The sequence below is a fragment of the Lagopus leucura genome, unplaced genomic scaffold, assembly GCF_019238085.1.
Source record: "Lagopus leucura isolate 7727_CA_CO unplaced genomic scaffold, USGS_WTPT01 Super-Scaffold_100004, whole genome shotgun sequence".
NCBI classification, from domain to species: Eukaryota; Metazoa; Chordata; class Aves; order Galliformes; family Phasianidae; genus Lagopus; species Lagopus leucura.
In genome coordinates, this window is record NW_024962264.1 from 58,515,589 (window position 1) to 58,531,962 (window position 16,374).

A 16,374-nucleotide genomic window follows, 5' to 3' on the forward strand; every position below is an offset into this window, starting at 1 on the left:
TTAATCAGGAGGCTCTCTGAGCTACACATGCTTTTGATCAGGATATTTACAAAGCTCTCTTTTTAATCCAGAAGGAGACAGTTCAGACCTGCTTTTAATTTGTACTATTTTAATCACAGCCACGTTCTCTCCGTTGCTGTGCTTTGGAGTGAATGTAGGTGGAGGATGGGCTCCTGACAGATGCCTTTCTATCACTCTGAAGTTAGGCACGGCACCAGTAGATCACAGCATATGGTTCCGCCAGCAAACTACAAGTCTCCAGGAACATAAATATCAAGATAATGTTTAGCTCTTTGGCTTCCTGTATGGGAACTGCTGAGTCACGGCCTGAACCTCTGATTGATCACCTGAGGTGAGCCATGAGTCAGCCAGAGGAGCACAGGTGAAGGCAATTCACCTGTGCTGCCGGAAGGGGTGGAGCCAGGCTCCACCCCTCCTGGACCTATTTAAGAGCTGGCTACCAGAGGGAAAGGATCTCTTCTGGAGATCCCCTCTTTTGGTATCTTCTAGTGAGCTCAACCCAAGGGTAAGCTCTTCCACTTATTCTCTTTTTGTGATCGTTGTCAGAGCTGATTCTCCTGCCTGTCTTCTCCATTCTCAAGTGAAATGAATGGAAAAGTAACTTTGTGAAAAAGATGGAAAAGTGTGAGTCTGCTCTTACTTGGTTTAACCTTTGTTCTCATCACCTCTATAAACAAGGGCAGGAGGAAGAACAGAGGCACTGTAGAAATAGTCTGAAAAATGGAAGAGCCGGAAAACAAGCAAGAAAAGAAAAACAAAAAGAACAGGAAGGAAAAGCATGGAAAAACAGTGACAATTCAGCAGAAAAGAGAAATCATTAACATGGTGCCATTTGTAGCAGAAAATGAGGATTACAGAACAATGATTAACTGTGAAAGAACAAAACTTTTCAATACAAAAGGGAGTGAACCTCCCCACTGTCCCCATGCTGAGCTACACCTTGTCCCACTGCCTTCAAAGAAGACCTGAGTGTCCCAGTATGGCAGCACTTCAGGTGCTGTTTCTGTGATGCCAAGGTTCCAGCAAGCAAAGGCAGCCTCAGAAGAGGCTGCATCCTCTTCTGTCCCTTTTGGGTGTTTTTTAACATGGCCAACCAAGCAAGGCTGACCACAGACATCCCCAATGCATGTTACTGGTGGTCAGCCTCCAACAGCAAGGATGAGAGCAAGGATCAGACACGTCATACAGCACATCCACTGCCCAAGCCACTGCAACCTAGAATTAACCCCACACAAGGTAACAACCTGAAATAAAAGACACAGGGAATGTGCTAGGTCTTGTAAGAAGGTGAAAATTTAAAGGTGTAAGTTCCTTTCACCTTTAAACCAAAACAAAGAGTTACAATGCAATCCTGAGGAGGATTGGGGTGCTTAAGAGTTCGTGGGGAGAAATTATCTAAGAAGGATCTCTTTTCAGTTTAACCAGTCCTAAACACTTAGTGTCTGTGACTGGTGTCAAAGTGTACTGATCAGTCTGCCAGTAACATTTTTTTCCACCGAGCTTCTATACAACACAAAATCCAAGTCTGAGGGCAGAAAAGGAACTCTCTTACCTCTCTTTCTGGCCAGTGCAATGATATCAGCTGCACTCTTACTCATCACCTTGGTGATGTACACTGGGCAGTTTATTCTACTGGCAATGGTGATGGCACGGAAAACTGCTTCTGCTTCAAGCTGAGGGGAAAAGGAAGAAGAATTTAACTGAAAAAGCAGACAAGAAAAAAATGAACTGGAGGACTGAGCCATATTTCTCATTGCTTAGCAACAACTCTTCAGGAACTGATTGTTTTTTTCACAGCGGGATATGCAGGAAAGCAGGAGATCCCCCAGCATCACACACCTCTTGTTAGGAGTAACCACTATATTTAGCTGTACTTGTTAAAGGGTACGGTTGGTCTGGTGCAAATACAGCTCCCTGCTCCTGAGGAAAGATCACATGCAGGTGGCTAACAGGGCTCCTCCTTACCTCCCTCTCAAGTCTTCAGACCTCTCCCTGTACTCTGCAGTTGGAAGGAGAACAAAACAAGGAACAGTGCCTCAGCTCAGAACTCTCCCTGGCAGCTTACTCTCTGCAATCTTTTTGTAAGGATAAAAGGACAGTGAAAATAAAGTATTCTCCAACAGCAACATCAGCATTATGGACTGAATTTAGCCCATAATCCATAAAAGCCTTTGAAACATCTCCCTGTATGCATCAACACAACCTCCTACCATAGAGCTGTTTGGGACACAGGCACAAAGCAGTCATCTCCAGGTGGAGGTGCACTGTTTGCCAGTGACTCTGAGGCTCCTCTACCCAGTCATCAGTTTTACATCTCCTAGACAGACTCACAGTATCAACATTTTAGTACCTAACAATCTGTTGAAATTAAACATACTGACTTAACAGTGCAGTAATTTTTTTCCAAAAGCTGTGCTAGACAAAGCTGAACAATTTAGCCTGCCAAAACCACACTCCTTACTTCTTCACAGTTTTGTAAAATATTTTTTTTCTTAAAATCAGACTATAACTTCAGATTCTTAAATGACTTTTATGGCAACATTTGCTCTCAAATCCCCAAAGACACCCACAGAAGTCTAAGGAAGGAACACAGGACCTCTGTGCACCACTGACTGAGTCTGAGGCCATCAGATGGCAGAGTCAGAAATTCCAGAATTGCAAATGCAGATTTTCCTTAGGCCCTTACTCTCATTAAAAGGAAATGCCTCAATTATTTCAGAATAATTTAGGTGGAAATTAAACAGGAAAATGAAAAAAAAAATACATAAACAGTTCAATAGAATGTGACCAATTAGGTTTACTCCTCTTGTCTTGGGGAAAGGTTATATAAAGATCTGCAAACCACAACAATCTCTTCAAGTTTAGCCTCAAATCTCCAGGGACTTGTCTCTTTAATCTTCAAGGAAAGCAGTCACTTAGCACTACCCCCGTTATGCCATCAGCAGCCTGAACTGTCTACAATAAGAGACACTGACACATCTCCATCCATTCCTTCTCATTAAGAAAACCATTTCCAGATGCCTGAGATGATCCTTGCAATGTCTAGTTTTATTACAGGACAATCACATAAATTGAGCTGCCTTGCAGCATCTTTCCATCCTCATATATTTGCATTTCTACTGTTTGCAGTACTACTACAAATATTTCTGCTGACATAAATACAGATTCATAAGTTGGCACACATATACGCATGGAATATACATACAGATGTATCTAACAGGAGGTTTTAATCCAAGGCATTTTAATCAATCTGGTAACCTAAAAGTCTAACCCATAAGCAGTACTGTTGGTGCTCAGCCTGCTACTCAATCATCAAATCCTGGAGTCAGAGCACAGGGTTCAGAAACAGAAAGAAAGAGAATAATTCTGGAAGTGGCCATAGGACAAACAGGATGCTGCCTCCCTCCATGCACCCATCTATCATCTGCATGTACAGAGGCCAAGCTGCAGTACTGCATGCTAGACAAAGTCTTTCCATGAACAAGATGAGCAAAACCTCTTACCTCCTCAGGCCTGCTCAGGGCATGTCCCTCCGGTCCCGTGATTCCCATCTCCAGGATGCGCTTTTGTTCCTGGAACAAAACAGATAAATACAACAACTAAATACAACAACCACTCCAGGATGAGATTCTCGAACCACTTCCCAGAAGATTAACAGCCATGTTTTCTGATCACCCTATTCCTGCGTGTACAAATGTAGCTCTGTAAGCCTGCTGAAGTCTCCACTGGCCTAGGAGTCCTATTTGACCAAACACCAGACTGAACAACAGGTTTCAACCAACATTTTAAGTAGTAATTATGGATATTCCCATCCTGCAATTCTTTCTTTACTCTGTTTCTACAACCTACAAAGTGTTGTTATGTTCATTAAACTTTCAGCATTACATTTCTGTATGGCTTTTTTCCTAGAGTGAATAACTAACATTATCTTTTTATGGAAGCAAAAAGCCCTACTAGGGACCACAAAAAAATTGTCACAAAAAAATTATGCTATCAAGCTTCACAGCAAGGCGATCAATTTTTTTTAAATAGGAAAGAAGCTTCACTGAACTTTCAATGTAAGACCGAGCAATGGTGTTGGAATAAAGCTCCTTTGTCATAGCAATTGCTAATTCAACCACTTCCAACCCGAGTTTGGTACTGGTCTACCAATGGGCCCAAAGTGGGAACACAGCAGCTGATGCACCTCAAAGCCCAGCCTGCCATGTCCTCAGGTCTCTAAGGAGCAGACTTCAACAAGTGCAATGTCTCCAATACAGAAGAATGTCCCTGAGAGACCAGGATGGAGTTACTTAACACATTTTACTATGTCATCTAGTAAACATTTGATCCCAGGCCTCCCAGAGTGCAAAGCTCATACATTACCAATTACTCCAGCAAAATCTCAGTAAGTTAACATCCACACATACTTTTGCCTTCACTGCAAGTCAAGGCTGAACAGCCATTTAATAGTAATGCATTAATCTGACTGTGTAATGAAGATTATTTGGGTTAGAAAATCATAATTTTTCATAGGTACTCTTAGAAATGGATGTTCTAAATCATTACGGCAACAGCTCTGAACACTGCAAGTTAAACACTTCAGATAATTAAAATACAATAAAAAAAATAAACAGTTGCATCCATAAATCAAAAAATAGCAAGACAGCACAGGATGTCAACACTTACGATAGGATACATTTATATCCTGAAGGAAGTCATAATATCAGATCACGTGATATAATTACTAACATAAGAGGATTTGAATATCCAGCTTTGTTTTTGCCATTCAAATGATCCTTCTAAATAAAAGGAACTGATTGATTTCCTAAAACATGACAATGCTGGGAAAATATTTTCCTGTGTAACATAATTCACATTTCTTTACAACTACTTCTTTTTCTAATAATTCTTTCTTGTATGCTCATATTCCATTGTTGTATATTAAAGCTGAGCAATGAAAAATGTAACTGAAACAGATTTCTATCAAAAATGCAGTTCCACAAGTGTACACTGATTTTAATAGGACACAAATCAAAACATCACAGATGCCATTTGATTTGTTTCATTTTGCCATTCCTACAGTAATATTGACTTATGTATTGATTTTCATTCTACTGGACGTTTTGTGTCATGCTAACACTATGAATGATATATTCTGATAGTTTTAAATCATTCTAATCTTCATGAAAAATCAGCAGTTTTTCCTCTCCTGAATCTCTCCATATGGTTTTCACCTGGTTTCAGTGGGAGAAGGACACTACTGTGCTGCATGTGCCTGCTGACTCCTCACTACTCTCTTTTGAGATCAATGGTTGCTTGGTCAAACTTGATCTAGGGAAAGAAGGCTCTCAAAGGCAGTAAATTCTTACCAGCTAGAGAAAGGACAGAAATCCCACTAAGGGAAAAACAACAAAATAAACCCTTAAGGGCAAAAGTGCTTACACACTCCACAAAAATTCAAATCTTTGTATCTCACTTAAGCATGCAACAATATGTCTTCCCTAATGTAGAGCTCAAAGACAGCTTGTTCTTAGCTACTGTAATTTTCCTGTCAGCTCTGTAGTTTAGTCCTTAGGTAAGCCAGCTAATAAACCAATCAGCTCACTCAGAGGCTCACAGACCTCTGATGTGCTCTGCACACAGACAAGGGATCTGAGGATTGAGATACCCCTATAACAGCCTTAAAATACTCATCTGCCACAGATATATGTGATCATAACAATACCCACTCAGAACTCTCCATTCTGTTCTACAAGTGAATCCTCCCTTGGAAAGATCAGTGGAAGGTTTGCTATTGATTACAGTTCTTGGGATATCTCACAAAGTGAAGCAAAAATCACAGTTCACTCACCTGAGCTATCAAGTCTCCATTTTCAGCATGCACCAGGATGACAGCCCCAAGACTTTTTAGAAAGGTAAAGGCTTCATAAAGCTGCAGGTAGTACAAAGAAGGAAATGCTGATTAATAAGGAAAACATATTAACACTTAGGCAACTCTGTTCATCTCCATTCTGCTCCTTCTATGTTGGTAATTCTCTATGTGAATGGCATATTATCTCCTTTTTCCACAATCCACTTTTGACATATTCCCAGAGTTACACTGCTAGGCATCACCTGGCCCACCTCTCATACACCATGCCTGCCCAGGACAAGCCTGTGCCTTTCTGCACTAATACAGGGTCAAGTCCCAAGTGATGCCACATCTCCCTCAGACATGGTGGTTCCACAAGCTCCTTCTATTCCCCATGCCTTCCACATTGTGAATAATCTCTTTTCCCAAGTTTTATCAAACACAGTAGATAAATAACAAAGGTCTCCTGCCTACCTAAACAAAAAAAAAAAAAAAAAAAAAGGATCCAATAAGATGCACTCAGATGGAATGGGAATAATCAGTAGACTACAGATACCCCTAGTACAGCCAAAACACATACCTTCTGAAGTGCAGGCAGTTTGCATCACCCTTTAGAGCAAATGGTGTCAAGTTTTCACCAGTACCTTCTGTACTACAATTAAAAGAACCCGTATTTTCTCTAGAGCATTCTTTTGTTTATTGCTAAGATTATAAACCCATCCTCACAAAATGAAAATTGTTGATCCTACTGTATTTAAGTGAGGATTTCTGAGATAACTGAATTACCACACTAGTGAAATTCTAGTTCTCTTTCTAACAGTTATTGAGCTAATACGATCCTTTTATAAGCCAGACTTCAGCAGCATGGGAATCCATTTTTCAACTACAGATCAAATCCTGAAGATATGGTTTCTTCACTGCCTACTTTTGCCTTAAACAGAGTAAAGGCATTAGTTCAGCTACATTTAATATTTTGCTGTATTACTTCTGATAATTTCAACAGTGAGTTGAATTTGGCATGCACTGCTTCCAAGAGAAGGCATGTTATTTTGTCTAAAATTGCAATTAAAACCACATGTACTGGAGGTGTAGCAACAGTTATTTAAGAGACTGAGAGCTACAGCTCTGGGAATAAGTACAAATAAAACATTTTCTCAACTGAATAAGCACACATTATCATTACTCACAGATGTCATTGTCCATTTACAATGACCTGATACTCATGAATGGGAAAGCTGAAGAGTGTGGAATCTGTAATGAGCACTGGACAAACAAGCTCATTGTTATCTCCAGCCCTAATGAGAAAAGGCCACCTACTCCGTCAGCAACACTATTAAACCTTTTGCAGCAACACAGGAACTCTTCAAATCTCAAAACTGTCACTGCCTCATGTGCTTCATCATTTTCTCCTTTTCTTACACAGAGTTCTTGAATGGCAACAGCAAAGTAAAGCGGAGGGCAAACTCCTAAGCAGTGCTGAACAGCTGCATCATTGGGGACATTAGATGATCCCTGCAGAAGTTGAATGCCATACAGTCCGAAGAACACACGCAGATGTTAACAGCACTGATCCTTCAGACAAAAATAGCCCTCAGGTGCAAACCCCCCCCAGTGCCACTCAGATCAGTGGGAATGTTGATCTAGGATTCAACTTAACAACTCCTCAGCTGCTGGCAGAGAGATCACAGAAGAAAGGACAGATCACAGCAATGAAAAACATTCAGAGCAGTACCTGGCTGTCAGACATTTGGTAGAGATCCTTGTAGGCCATGTAGACTTGAAAAGAGTTAACACCTGTTCCAAGACAAAATGAAAGACACTGCCATGTTTAGTGGATTCCTAAACTGTATTTGAATAAAATCAAACAGGAAAAGCAGATCATGTCTTCAGTGTTACCAAATAATGCCATAAATAAAGCAGGCTACACAGCTATATTACGGCTGCTGTGACTAGGAGCCTAAACCCCTTCTTTTCAGAGGGAATTTGCTGGACTCTGTGGATTGCCATGTTCAGCCCTGGAGCAATACAGCCATTACTGCAGATAAGACTGCTAGGAGCCAAATTACAGACAAGTGACAGTGGCTTAAACAAGCATATAAAGTTCATAAAATGTTAAAACACTTGCAGGGTACAAAGTTCTATACATCACTTTTTAGGTTTCTTTAACAAATCATGAAAACATTTTAGTTTGACCCGGAACTGTGCTTTTAAACACAGATAAACTTCCAGTTATGCTTCTTCAAAACGCTGAAAAGCTGCAGAAATTGTGTCTGAACCAGCAAGCTGACTTGCTTTTTCTTGATCCTGCTGTCCAAAGCACCCAGCTGAGCTGATGGCAGACACAGAATTAAAGCCTGAAATCAGATACAAGGGCAGCTTGCCGTACCTCTCCCTCCACCTTCCAAAGCTGGAAGGATTTATGCTGGCAGTGACACAGAACCATGAAAGATGACAGCTCCAAATTTTAGAAATCAGTAAGAAATACTAGTGTTGAGTGTTGGTGGCCATGTATCAACTGTATTCCACTATGTTTCAAAAATTTCTTCAGAGGAATTATACAGCTTCATGTTCTAATATAGAATGGGAATTCCAAACCTCTTCTGTTTATATTTTCTATGATTTGAATTTATATTAGTCTATAAACTTGCCTTTCTTTTTAGTCTACTGACAATATCCCCAGTTTGGCACAGGGACTGATCTCACACTTCTCCAGCCCAAAAGAAAAGTCAATTCTAAGTTAATCCGTGTAAGCTGCATTTCAAAACAGCGGTTGGGAAAACTGAGCTTCCTGTGGCAAGAGGAAAAAGGAGAGTTGTGCATGTTATGTATGTTGGCTGTGTTGAATGAATAATGCTCCCTGGTTACAAACTCTTCATGCATCTAGACATGCAGACGCATCTCAAGCAGAAGGTTTGGTTCGTGCTCATGCAGAGAATTTGTTTATTCAATTCAATTCAACTACAAGGCTAAAATACTCTGGGATACGTGGAGGATAAAACCTTGAAATGATCACTGGCATTAACGTCTTTCTGCTAAGGCCAGGCAGCTCAGGAAGAAATATGACGGGGGAACTAGTCCCTCCTCGCTGCCTTCCAAGCTGAGCAAATCCAGCCTGAACCACGGAGCCACCTCAGCCAGTGATCTTACCTTATTTTCTATTTTTCAGGATCCCAAAAAAACACACATAGACTTAAGCAGCTGTAATCCCTCAGACTGTTCATATTACATGTTTTCAGCGCACTCATATCCCTGTTAAAAAACAGTCAAAGACTGCTTTACTTGGTGCCAACAATTACAGACTCATACCTGCAGTCCCATCTACCCTGCCAGCATCTCACCATACTCTCTGTGAAAAACTTCCCCCTGATATCTAATCTAAATCTCCCCCTCCTTTAATTTAAAACCATTTCCTCTTGTCCTATCAAGGCATTACAGTTGGAAGACAAGCATTACCCAAGCATCACAAGATCTCTTCCCTTTTCTTTTAGGCCCCGTCCTAATTTTGGCAACTTGACTGTGAGTTTTGCTCCCACTCAAATTAATGTTAGCTATAAAGTCCATAGGAGTAAAAGGCATCTCAGAAGAGACAGCTATGGGACGTGATCCTGCTTCCTTACTGACTGCTTCCATAACGCAGAAGGAGAAATTACAGATATAGAAGCAAAACTATATCAGGCACCATAAAATGGAAGGGCACTTCACAGTTAGCCTTTACAGCCAATACAGAGATGGTTCAAGCCATCCTATTTTGCAAAGGAACTACCTTGACAAGATACCAAGGTAAAATAACACCAGATTACATATACAGATATTCAACTCTAAATTCTTTGACCAATTACTTGGGTCTGGTGCCTCAATCACCTCACAGGGAATACGTGGCTTTTCAAAAGACCTGGTCCATTGCATATTTTAATTCACGTTTAACATTTGTTACATGCTATAACCTTTTTCAAATCAGGGGTGGGTTCTCATTCTTGCACCAGGGTACTCAACAGAATCCTCTCCAAATTTCTAACAAATTTTTTAACAAAGTTAAAGGAATCATCAAGGCCTCTGTCAACACAGTTCAGGCTGTTGTGCCTTTATATACACTGAAGAATCACAATCACAAACTAGTTGTTAAAAAGCTAAAAGCTCTGTAATTGACATTTGGTTCTACAAAATCTCCAGGCCCATCAAAATCCTATGTCTCCCTAAATTAGCTTAGTGTTGATTTAAAACTGATTAATTATTCAATTACACCTCATGACAAAGTACAGCAGCAGCAGCTCTCTGAGCTCCCATTACTCATACCAAGATTTTAGTAGGCACTAACAGAAATATGATTAACGGAGGCCTGCTCCTTGCCTAACTCTCCTACCAAACAATCAGCTGAGGTTAAATTCAATCCAGATTCTCAGATGATGAAAACCAGTGTCACTCCATTCAAATCAAGTCTATTTGCACCAGCTGGCTCAGACGTTTCCAATTATCAGCAGATATTACCCATTAATTTGAAAGTCCTTGCCACACTGAATTATTTCCTATTCTGCTTGTGCTTTCATATTCATCCATAACTTGTGCCTCCCCACACACAAAAGTAATTCTTATTGACTGAGACACTGCAGCATCCAGAAGAACAAAAGTGACCTCTTAGTGCTGCTGCAACCAAAGATGCCACCAAGGGTCAGAAATGGATGAATAGCTCCCTGCCTTCCCTGAAGAGTGAAAACTCACATTTCTATAGCTGGAGAAAACTGTTAACCCAACTGAGTACTGGGCTTTCAATGTAAGCCCCTGGCACGTTTGGAAGTGCTGAGCCACGTGTGACCCAGGAGCTCTGGAAAATAACATCTAATCTTTGAAACAAAGCACAGCACTCTTGTCTGATATTCAGCTAACGCACTTCACTGTGTCCATGTTAGCACTGATAACAGAGGAACAGCACCATCACTATTACCAGACGTCATCACCTTGTAAAAAAATATCCAACTGAAGACCAGCAGCAGTTTGTCTAAATTATATGCCATCTTGCTAACTGTAATGTTCTGGGCTTTTTTTCCATTATACAGTAAGTGTGCTGCTAGCATGCTGCAGTAGAAGATAAATTCCTCCACAGTAACTCAGTGAACAACTACTCACTGAAAATATGGGATTTTGCTTCATGTTTCTACTTTGATAGTATATTGTGACCTAAAGAGAATTTTTCAAATCTAAGTCATCACTAACACTATACCTCTTAAAGAATGATGCATTAATGTACTACTTAAGACATTCCAACAAAAGAGTCATTCTGATTTTCATGGTATTTAATACTGTTTCAGAAAACATTCCCACTAATAAATAAAGGAAGAATGCATCAGATGAAAAATACTTGAAAAAATATGTTTCTGGGCAGAAAACCCAGGCTGTCAGATAGGAACTAGACCACAATTTGTTTTCTGAAGGCATGCAGGTATGCGGTGCTACCAAGATGCCCTGCCATATATGCCTCTCCTATGCTGAAGCAGCAGGTGTGGAAGAGGATTTATTAGACATTTTATCTGTCCTATTCCTGAATGGTAGCTGGAGGTCAGGTAGGGTAACCTACAGTATGTCACATGATAGCAGACTTGTTAATTGAACTGAATCAAGCCTCTGAGTTCTTAAACAGACTCCTAAATAACTGACCTAGTTTTTCAGAGTCCTGATACAAAACATCTTCTAGTAACTTTAGGGAGGGCCACAGGAGACCAAGAACTTGTGAAAATCAGGGCACTTTTCCATTATTAGGTACTTAACTTTAGGCTCTCTTTTCTCTTGAGCCTATTTAAAAAATATAGGCATTTTCTATAATAATTTTCTGACAAGCAAATTATCTTAAGAAACTGCTGAGAAACTTGCAACAGCCTGTGATGAGACTTTCTCAGATACGTGATGAGATGGCCCTTCATATTTGGGCTTAATTTGAGGCGGTCAAATGGGCTCTAATGCACAAGCCTTGAAGTCCACTTACAAAGCAGCAAGAAAATACAAAAGTTCAAAGTAATGTACAACCTTGGGAAGCATACCCAGCACCTGTGCATTTCTTTTCTGGATCATGTATTCTTTAAACTACTACCAAATCTGACCTCCATACAACATTTAAAAAACACAAAAATGGTGCTTATTTTCACTCACTAACCTTTGTCTTGCACCAGTACTTCCAGCTCTTCTCGAATCCCATCATACCAGCTAGTGATGTCCACGTGGAGAGAGTAATCACAACAAGATTTGGTGTCAGCTGCCTCGTGCCACTTCTCAAAGGATGTCAGTAAACTTGATCCAGGCTCTGGAAGCACATGGTCAACTGAAAAAGAGAATCAGTGTCTCTTACTCAGACTACATACTATTTGGATTTCCTCAGTCCTTGTAATTAGCCTTCTCCCGTCTCAGCCAAAACAGCAGCCTTTAGGGAAGTTTCTGTGCCCTGAAGTAACTTCAGGATGTTAGCCAGATCCTGCTGTCTCAGGCACAACAGGCTTTGTGGACAGTGTATGCTAAAGGTGAGTCCAGCAAGTTGCCTGGTACAGCAACAACAGTTGCGCAGCAAGAGACCTGAATATCTCATGGTTTAGGAGATATTTAACTTTCCATTAACTGTTTTCTAAGAGAAGACCTATTTATTATCTCATGCATCCATTTCTATGTATTTCAAGTATTATTATTAACCAGTGCCTCCTAGCCTATGAATTGGCTCACTCTGCCTTACTAATGTATCAATGAAGATGCTGATTGCTTTCTCAACTGCCAGAATTGGGAATATGGCCAAATGTTTGAACAGAGAGGCTGCAGAGCACAAACACTTGGCCATACCACATGGCAGACTGTGCGTGCTGGAATTACACATCTTGGCTGTCTTAAGGTTTTCAGCATGTGATAATGCCACCAAGTCATACAACATCACTTACACATGTACCGTTATCATTTTGCTAACCTACATCACATGTCATTATGGGCTTGTTGATGGCACATGCAAACAAAATGTTTTACAGGAAGCTTCAACTGAAGAACATACATTGAAAAACTTTCTAACAAAAGTAATGAACAGCAACATACTTCTTGCTTGTTGCCAGACATTTTTTCAGCTGATATTTGCTTCTGAACATAGATAATAGGCAACACTGCTCAGCAAATGTAGCCACATCCCAACTCAGGGAGCCATTGGGCAGCTCTACACTGCCTGTAGGAGAGAGATGAAGATGAATCTTGTCCTGCCCTATAGTACACAGTGTAACAACTAGTAACACTTCTCCCATCCACCAAGCCTTCCAGGACACCTCCACTGAGAACTTCCTCCATTCTTCACACCAAACCCAAGTTCATAAATAAGCATCTTGTTATTCCAAAGTCTCTGAAATGCCACTAAGTAGGACCAACAGATCTTTGCCAGATGGTCTGCGTCATATAATTATAGCAGTAACTACATTGCTTTTTAAGAATCCCAAAAGTAAGTATACTACTCCTTATGCTTGTCAAAGGGAAATCCAAGAAGTAACTCCCGTGCTGCTGTTTTTTTCTGAGGGTAGGTTCACTTTCAGGCAAACCCTGGGATCTCCAAAACAGCATCCAGAAATTTGAGTATTAATCAGAGAAGATGTGAGAATATCAGTACAGAACCTCCTGTAGCTGTCTCCACCTACCAATGCCTGGGCTTTGACTTGGGATGGGAAGAGGTGGTTCTGCCAATACTCACTGATCATGGTGGTGCCTCCTGCTACTGCTGCTTTTGTGCCTTGATAGAAGTCATCAACAGTAGTCATTCCTTGGTAGGGCTTTTGTAGGTAAGTGTTGACATCTATTCCCCCAGGGATAACCATGCGCCCATTAGCCTCTATGGTCTTGACTCCTCCAGGAACAATCAGATTCTCTCCTATTTGCCTATGCAGCAAGGAAAGGCAATATTACTTTACTTAAACAGTAAAGCGAAGAACTTAACTGGCGTGCACAGGGAAGAGAAAACTAGGGACCATACCAAAGGCAGAAAGAACTGAGATCTAAAGGGACAAACACAACCACCTGCTCTGGCTGTTCTGCACAGCACTGGCAGAACAAAGCATCCACGAGTTTGTCAGCTGGGCCACATGCTCTAATTGCTTTGCATTGCTCTTGTGGCCAATAAAAAAGTCATAATGTGCCAAAGTTAAAAACTTCTTTTTTTAATATGACTGAAAATGAGACTTAAGCATCCTATCTTTAAACAATTACAAATATCTAGCGTTAACATTCTCTTAGGAGTTCCAGTATTTTAAATTAATTTCTATCAGAACACAGAAAAACATAGATCAAGTATGACAGTAAGTGAGAATTGCACATAAATGGCAAAGGCAAAATGGACAGCAGAAAGGAGCTAAAATTACTTTGTAATCAAGCAGTGTGAATTTATCCTTAAAGGGAAATATAAATATGCTAAGATATAGAAATACGTACTTGAGACTCAAACAAATCTAGCCTGCCATGTCACATAATCTTCATCCCCCTCCTGCAGTTAAAGCTTAGTGGAACATTCCACACAACTGAGTAGAAACAATTTCAAATGCTCTTGCTATCTTTCCCCTTGCAGATCTTCAAAACAGGATTGTTTTCACTACTAAAAATATTAATCTGTCCCCCATGCTGATATCAAGTGAACTCCAGATACCTACAATCAAAATACTTTGAGCGTTCACAGACATAACTGAGTAAACCAACCTTTAGATTTTAAAGCCACATTACATTTTTATAGTCTGTTTTGTGCTGTCAAAGAGGAAAAGTGTGGGAGCTGTGTCTCTGCGCTGCTACCCCTTCATCTGTCTGGGCTTAGAGACAATCATAACGCGCTTTAAGTTCATTTAGTTGATCTCATATGTCTGATACACAGTCAGTCCCTGCCTTAATTTCCTTTTGTCTGGGATAAAATAACACTAACCCACAGCTAAACAAACACCCCAGACATCTGAGCTGCTGCATCTGTTTCTCCCATATTAAAATGCAACTCCCACTTATGGAGCAAAACACAGTGCCCCATTAACAGCCAATCACAACAAGTTACAACAGAAGATGAATAAAACCATTAATTAAAATCAGTGAAAAAACAAGGGTAATTATTCAAACTGGAATTTGGCCAAACCACCGGAGTTAATAAATAGCCCCAAAAGGTCAAGAATTTGCTTCATACCCTATGCAAAAATGCCACCTCCAGCAGCTTGGTTCTCCCAGCATGGTGGGGTTTTGCTGCAGGGAAGCACAGCCGTTCTGTGAGCAAACACCCCTGAGCAGCCCGAGCTGCAGCCTCACCCTAGTGCTGAACAAATCCAAAAGTGCTTAGCTTGTGAGACTTGATAATATCACAGCTTGAAGACACACAGCTCTGTATCTGATGTCCAATATTCATTAACACATACGGCACTGGGAGCATGTCATAACCTGTTTACAGTGGTGGGGAATGCTAATGGTGCCATGACAAACATGGAAGTGATATGCAAAAGCAACCCAGCACATCAAATGGCACAAACACGGTGCAAGAAGATTCTCTGCTGTTAAAATTTGAATTGCAAAGGCATACCATACAGCACTCCAGCCCACAAGCAGATTGAGAGCATAGAGAAAGTTAGGTAGACCCATGGATAATAATGTGCTGCACTGATTTTTGTTAGTTGAATCCATTCCCAAAATTTTAACTGCTACCACACCACATAATATTGCTAAAGAAAACCTATCAAAAAAATATAAAAGCAATTCACTTTCATGCTCTTCCACAATTAGTATCTATCGGTTTCCTATTCAAGAAGACACACATCCAAATGAAGTAAAAGAGTGCTAAGTGAGTACTGAAGTTTTTTGATGACTCATTGCTCAATACTCAGCAACAGCTTATTTGGCAGTCACTGGAGTCATCCATGCTGAAGTGATACAGGACCAAATGGTCTTTGTGGATGACACTGTGCTACTACCTGTCAGGATCCTGCCCCATCTCTTGCCTGGCATAAAGATTAAGGCTGCTGAGAGAAGGCATTCAAGGTTATTTTTACTCTTATGATTTGAACATAAAGAGATAATGTGATGAGATTCCTGAATTTCTCACTTGTTAATGTATGCTAATAAGAACGGGCTTCAGTTACCTGTGGGAGAAAAAATACAGTGGCATAGGTAACTATCCTAGGCACAATATAAATGATTGAGCCACTTTTCTGATGCACCAGCAACTCAGCAAACTAGAAAAATTGGTCTATGGGAAGTTGATGCATTCTACAGTTCTAAATTGAGCAAGCTGGCACATCCTGTCATATGCAAGCTGATTAAAGGAATAACAGCTGTATCACATCAGACTTTGACTCTTTGTAAGCTTAACTTGAGAAAGCTGGAAAACTCCCTCAGCACTCAATTAAGTTATATCAGTCACTAACGACCAGATATCTTTTAGACATTTCAGGCTCCCTCTACCTTGGCTTGTTGCTCGCCCAGCTCCAGTCCCCTGTGACCCATCCTGCACGCTTGTTGGTTCCCTACACCAGGAGTGAACCCACACCTTCCATTGGCAGGGC

General features: G+C 40.6%; 1 protein-coding gene across 2 annotated transcripts in view; it reads right to left on the minus strand.

Annotated features, from left to right (window-relative positions):
* The window catches only part of CRMP1 (collapsin response mediator protein 1), a 43,271-nt gene that overhangs the window by 11,865 nt on the left and 15,032 nt on the right, over positions 1-16,374 (minus strand). For both annotated transcript variants that reach the window (XM_042870815.1, XM_042870817.1), the window contains exons 3-8: positions 13,548-13,732; positions 11,997-12,161; positions 7,587-7,648; positions 5,855-5,935; positions 3,525-3,593; positions 1,574-1,694 (exon numbers count right to left, since the gene is read on the minus strand). In XM_042870815.1, the coding sequence (XP_042726749.1) occupies positions 1,574-1,694; positions 3,525-3,593; positions 5,855-5,935; positions 7,587-7,648; positions 11,997-12,161; positions 13,548-13,732 (683 nt within the window). The remainder of the gene's footprint in view (positions 1-1,573; positions 1,695-3,524; positions 3,594-5,854; positions 5,936-7,586; positions 7,649-11,996; positions 12,162-13,547; positions 13,733-16,374) is intronic.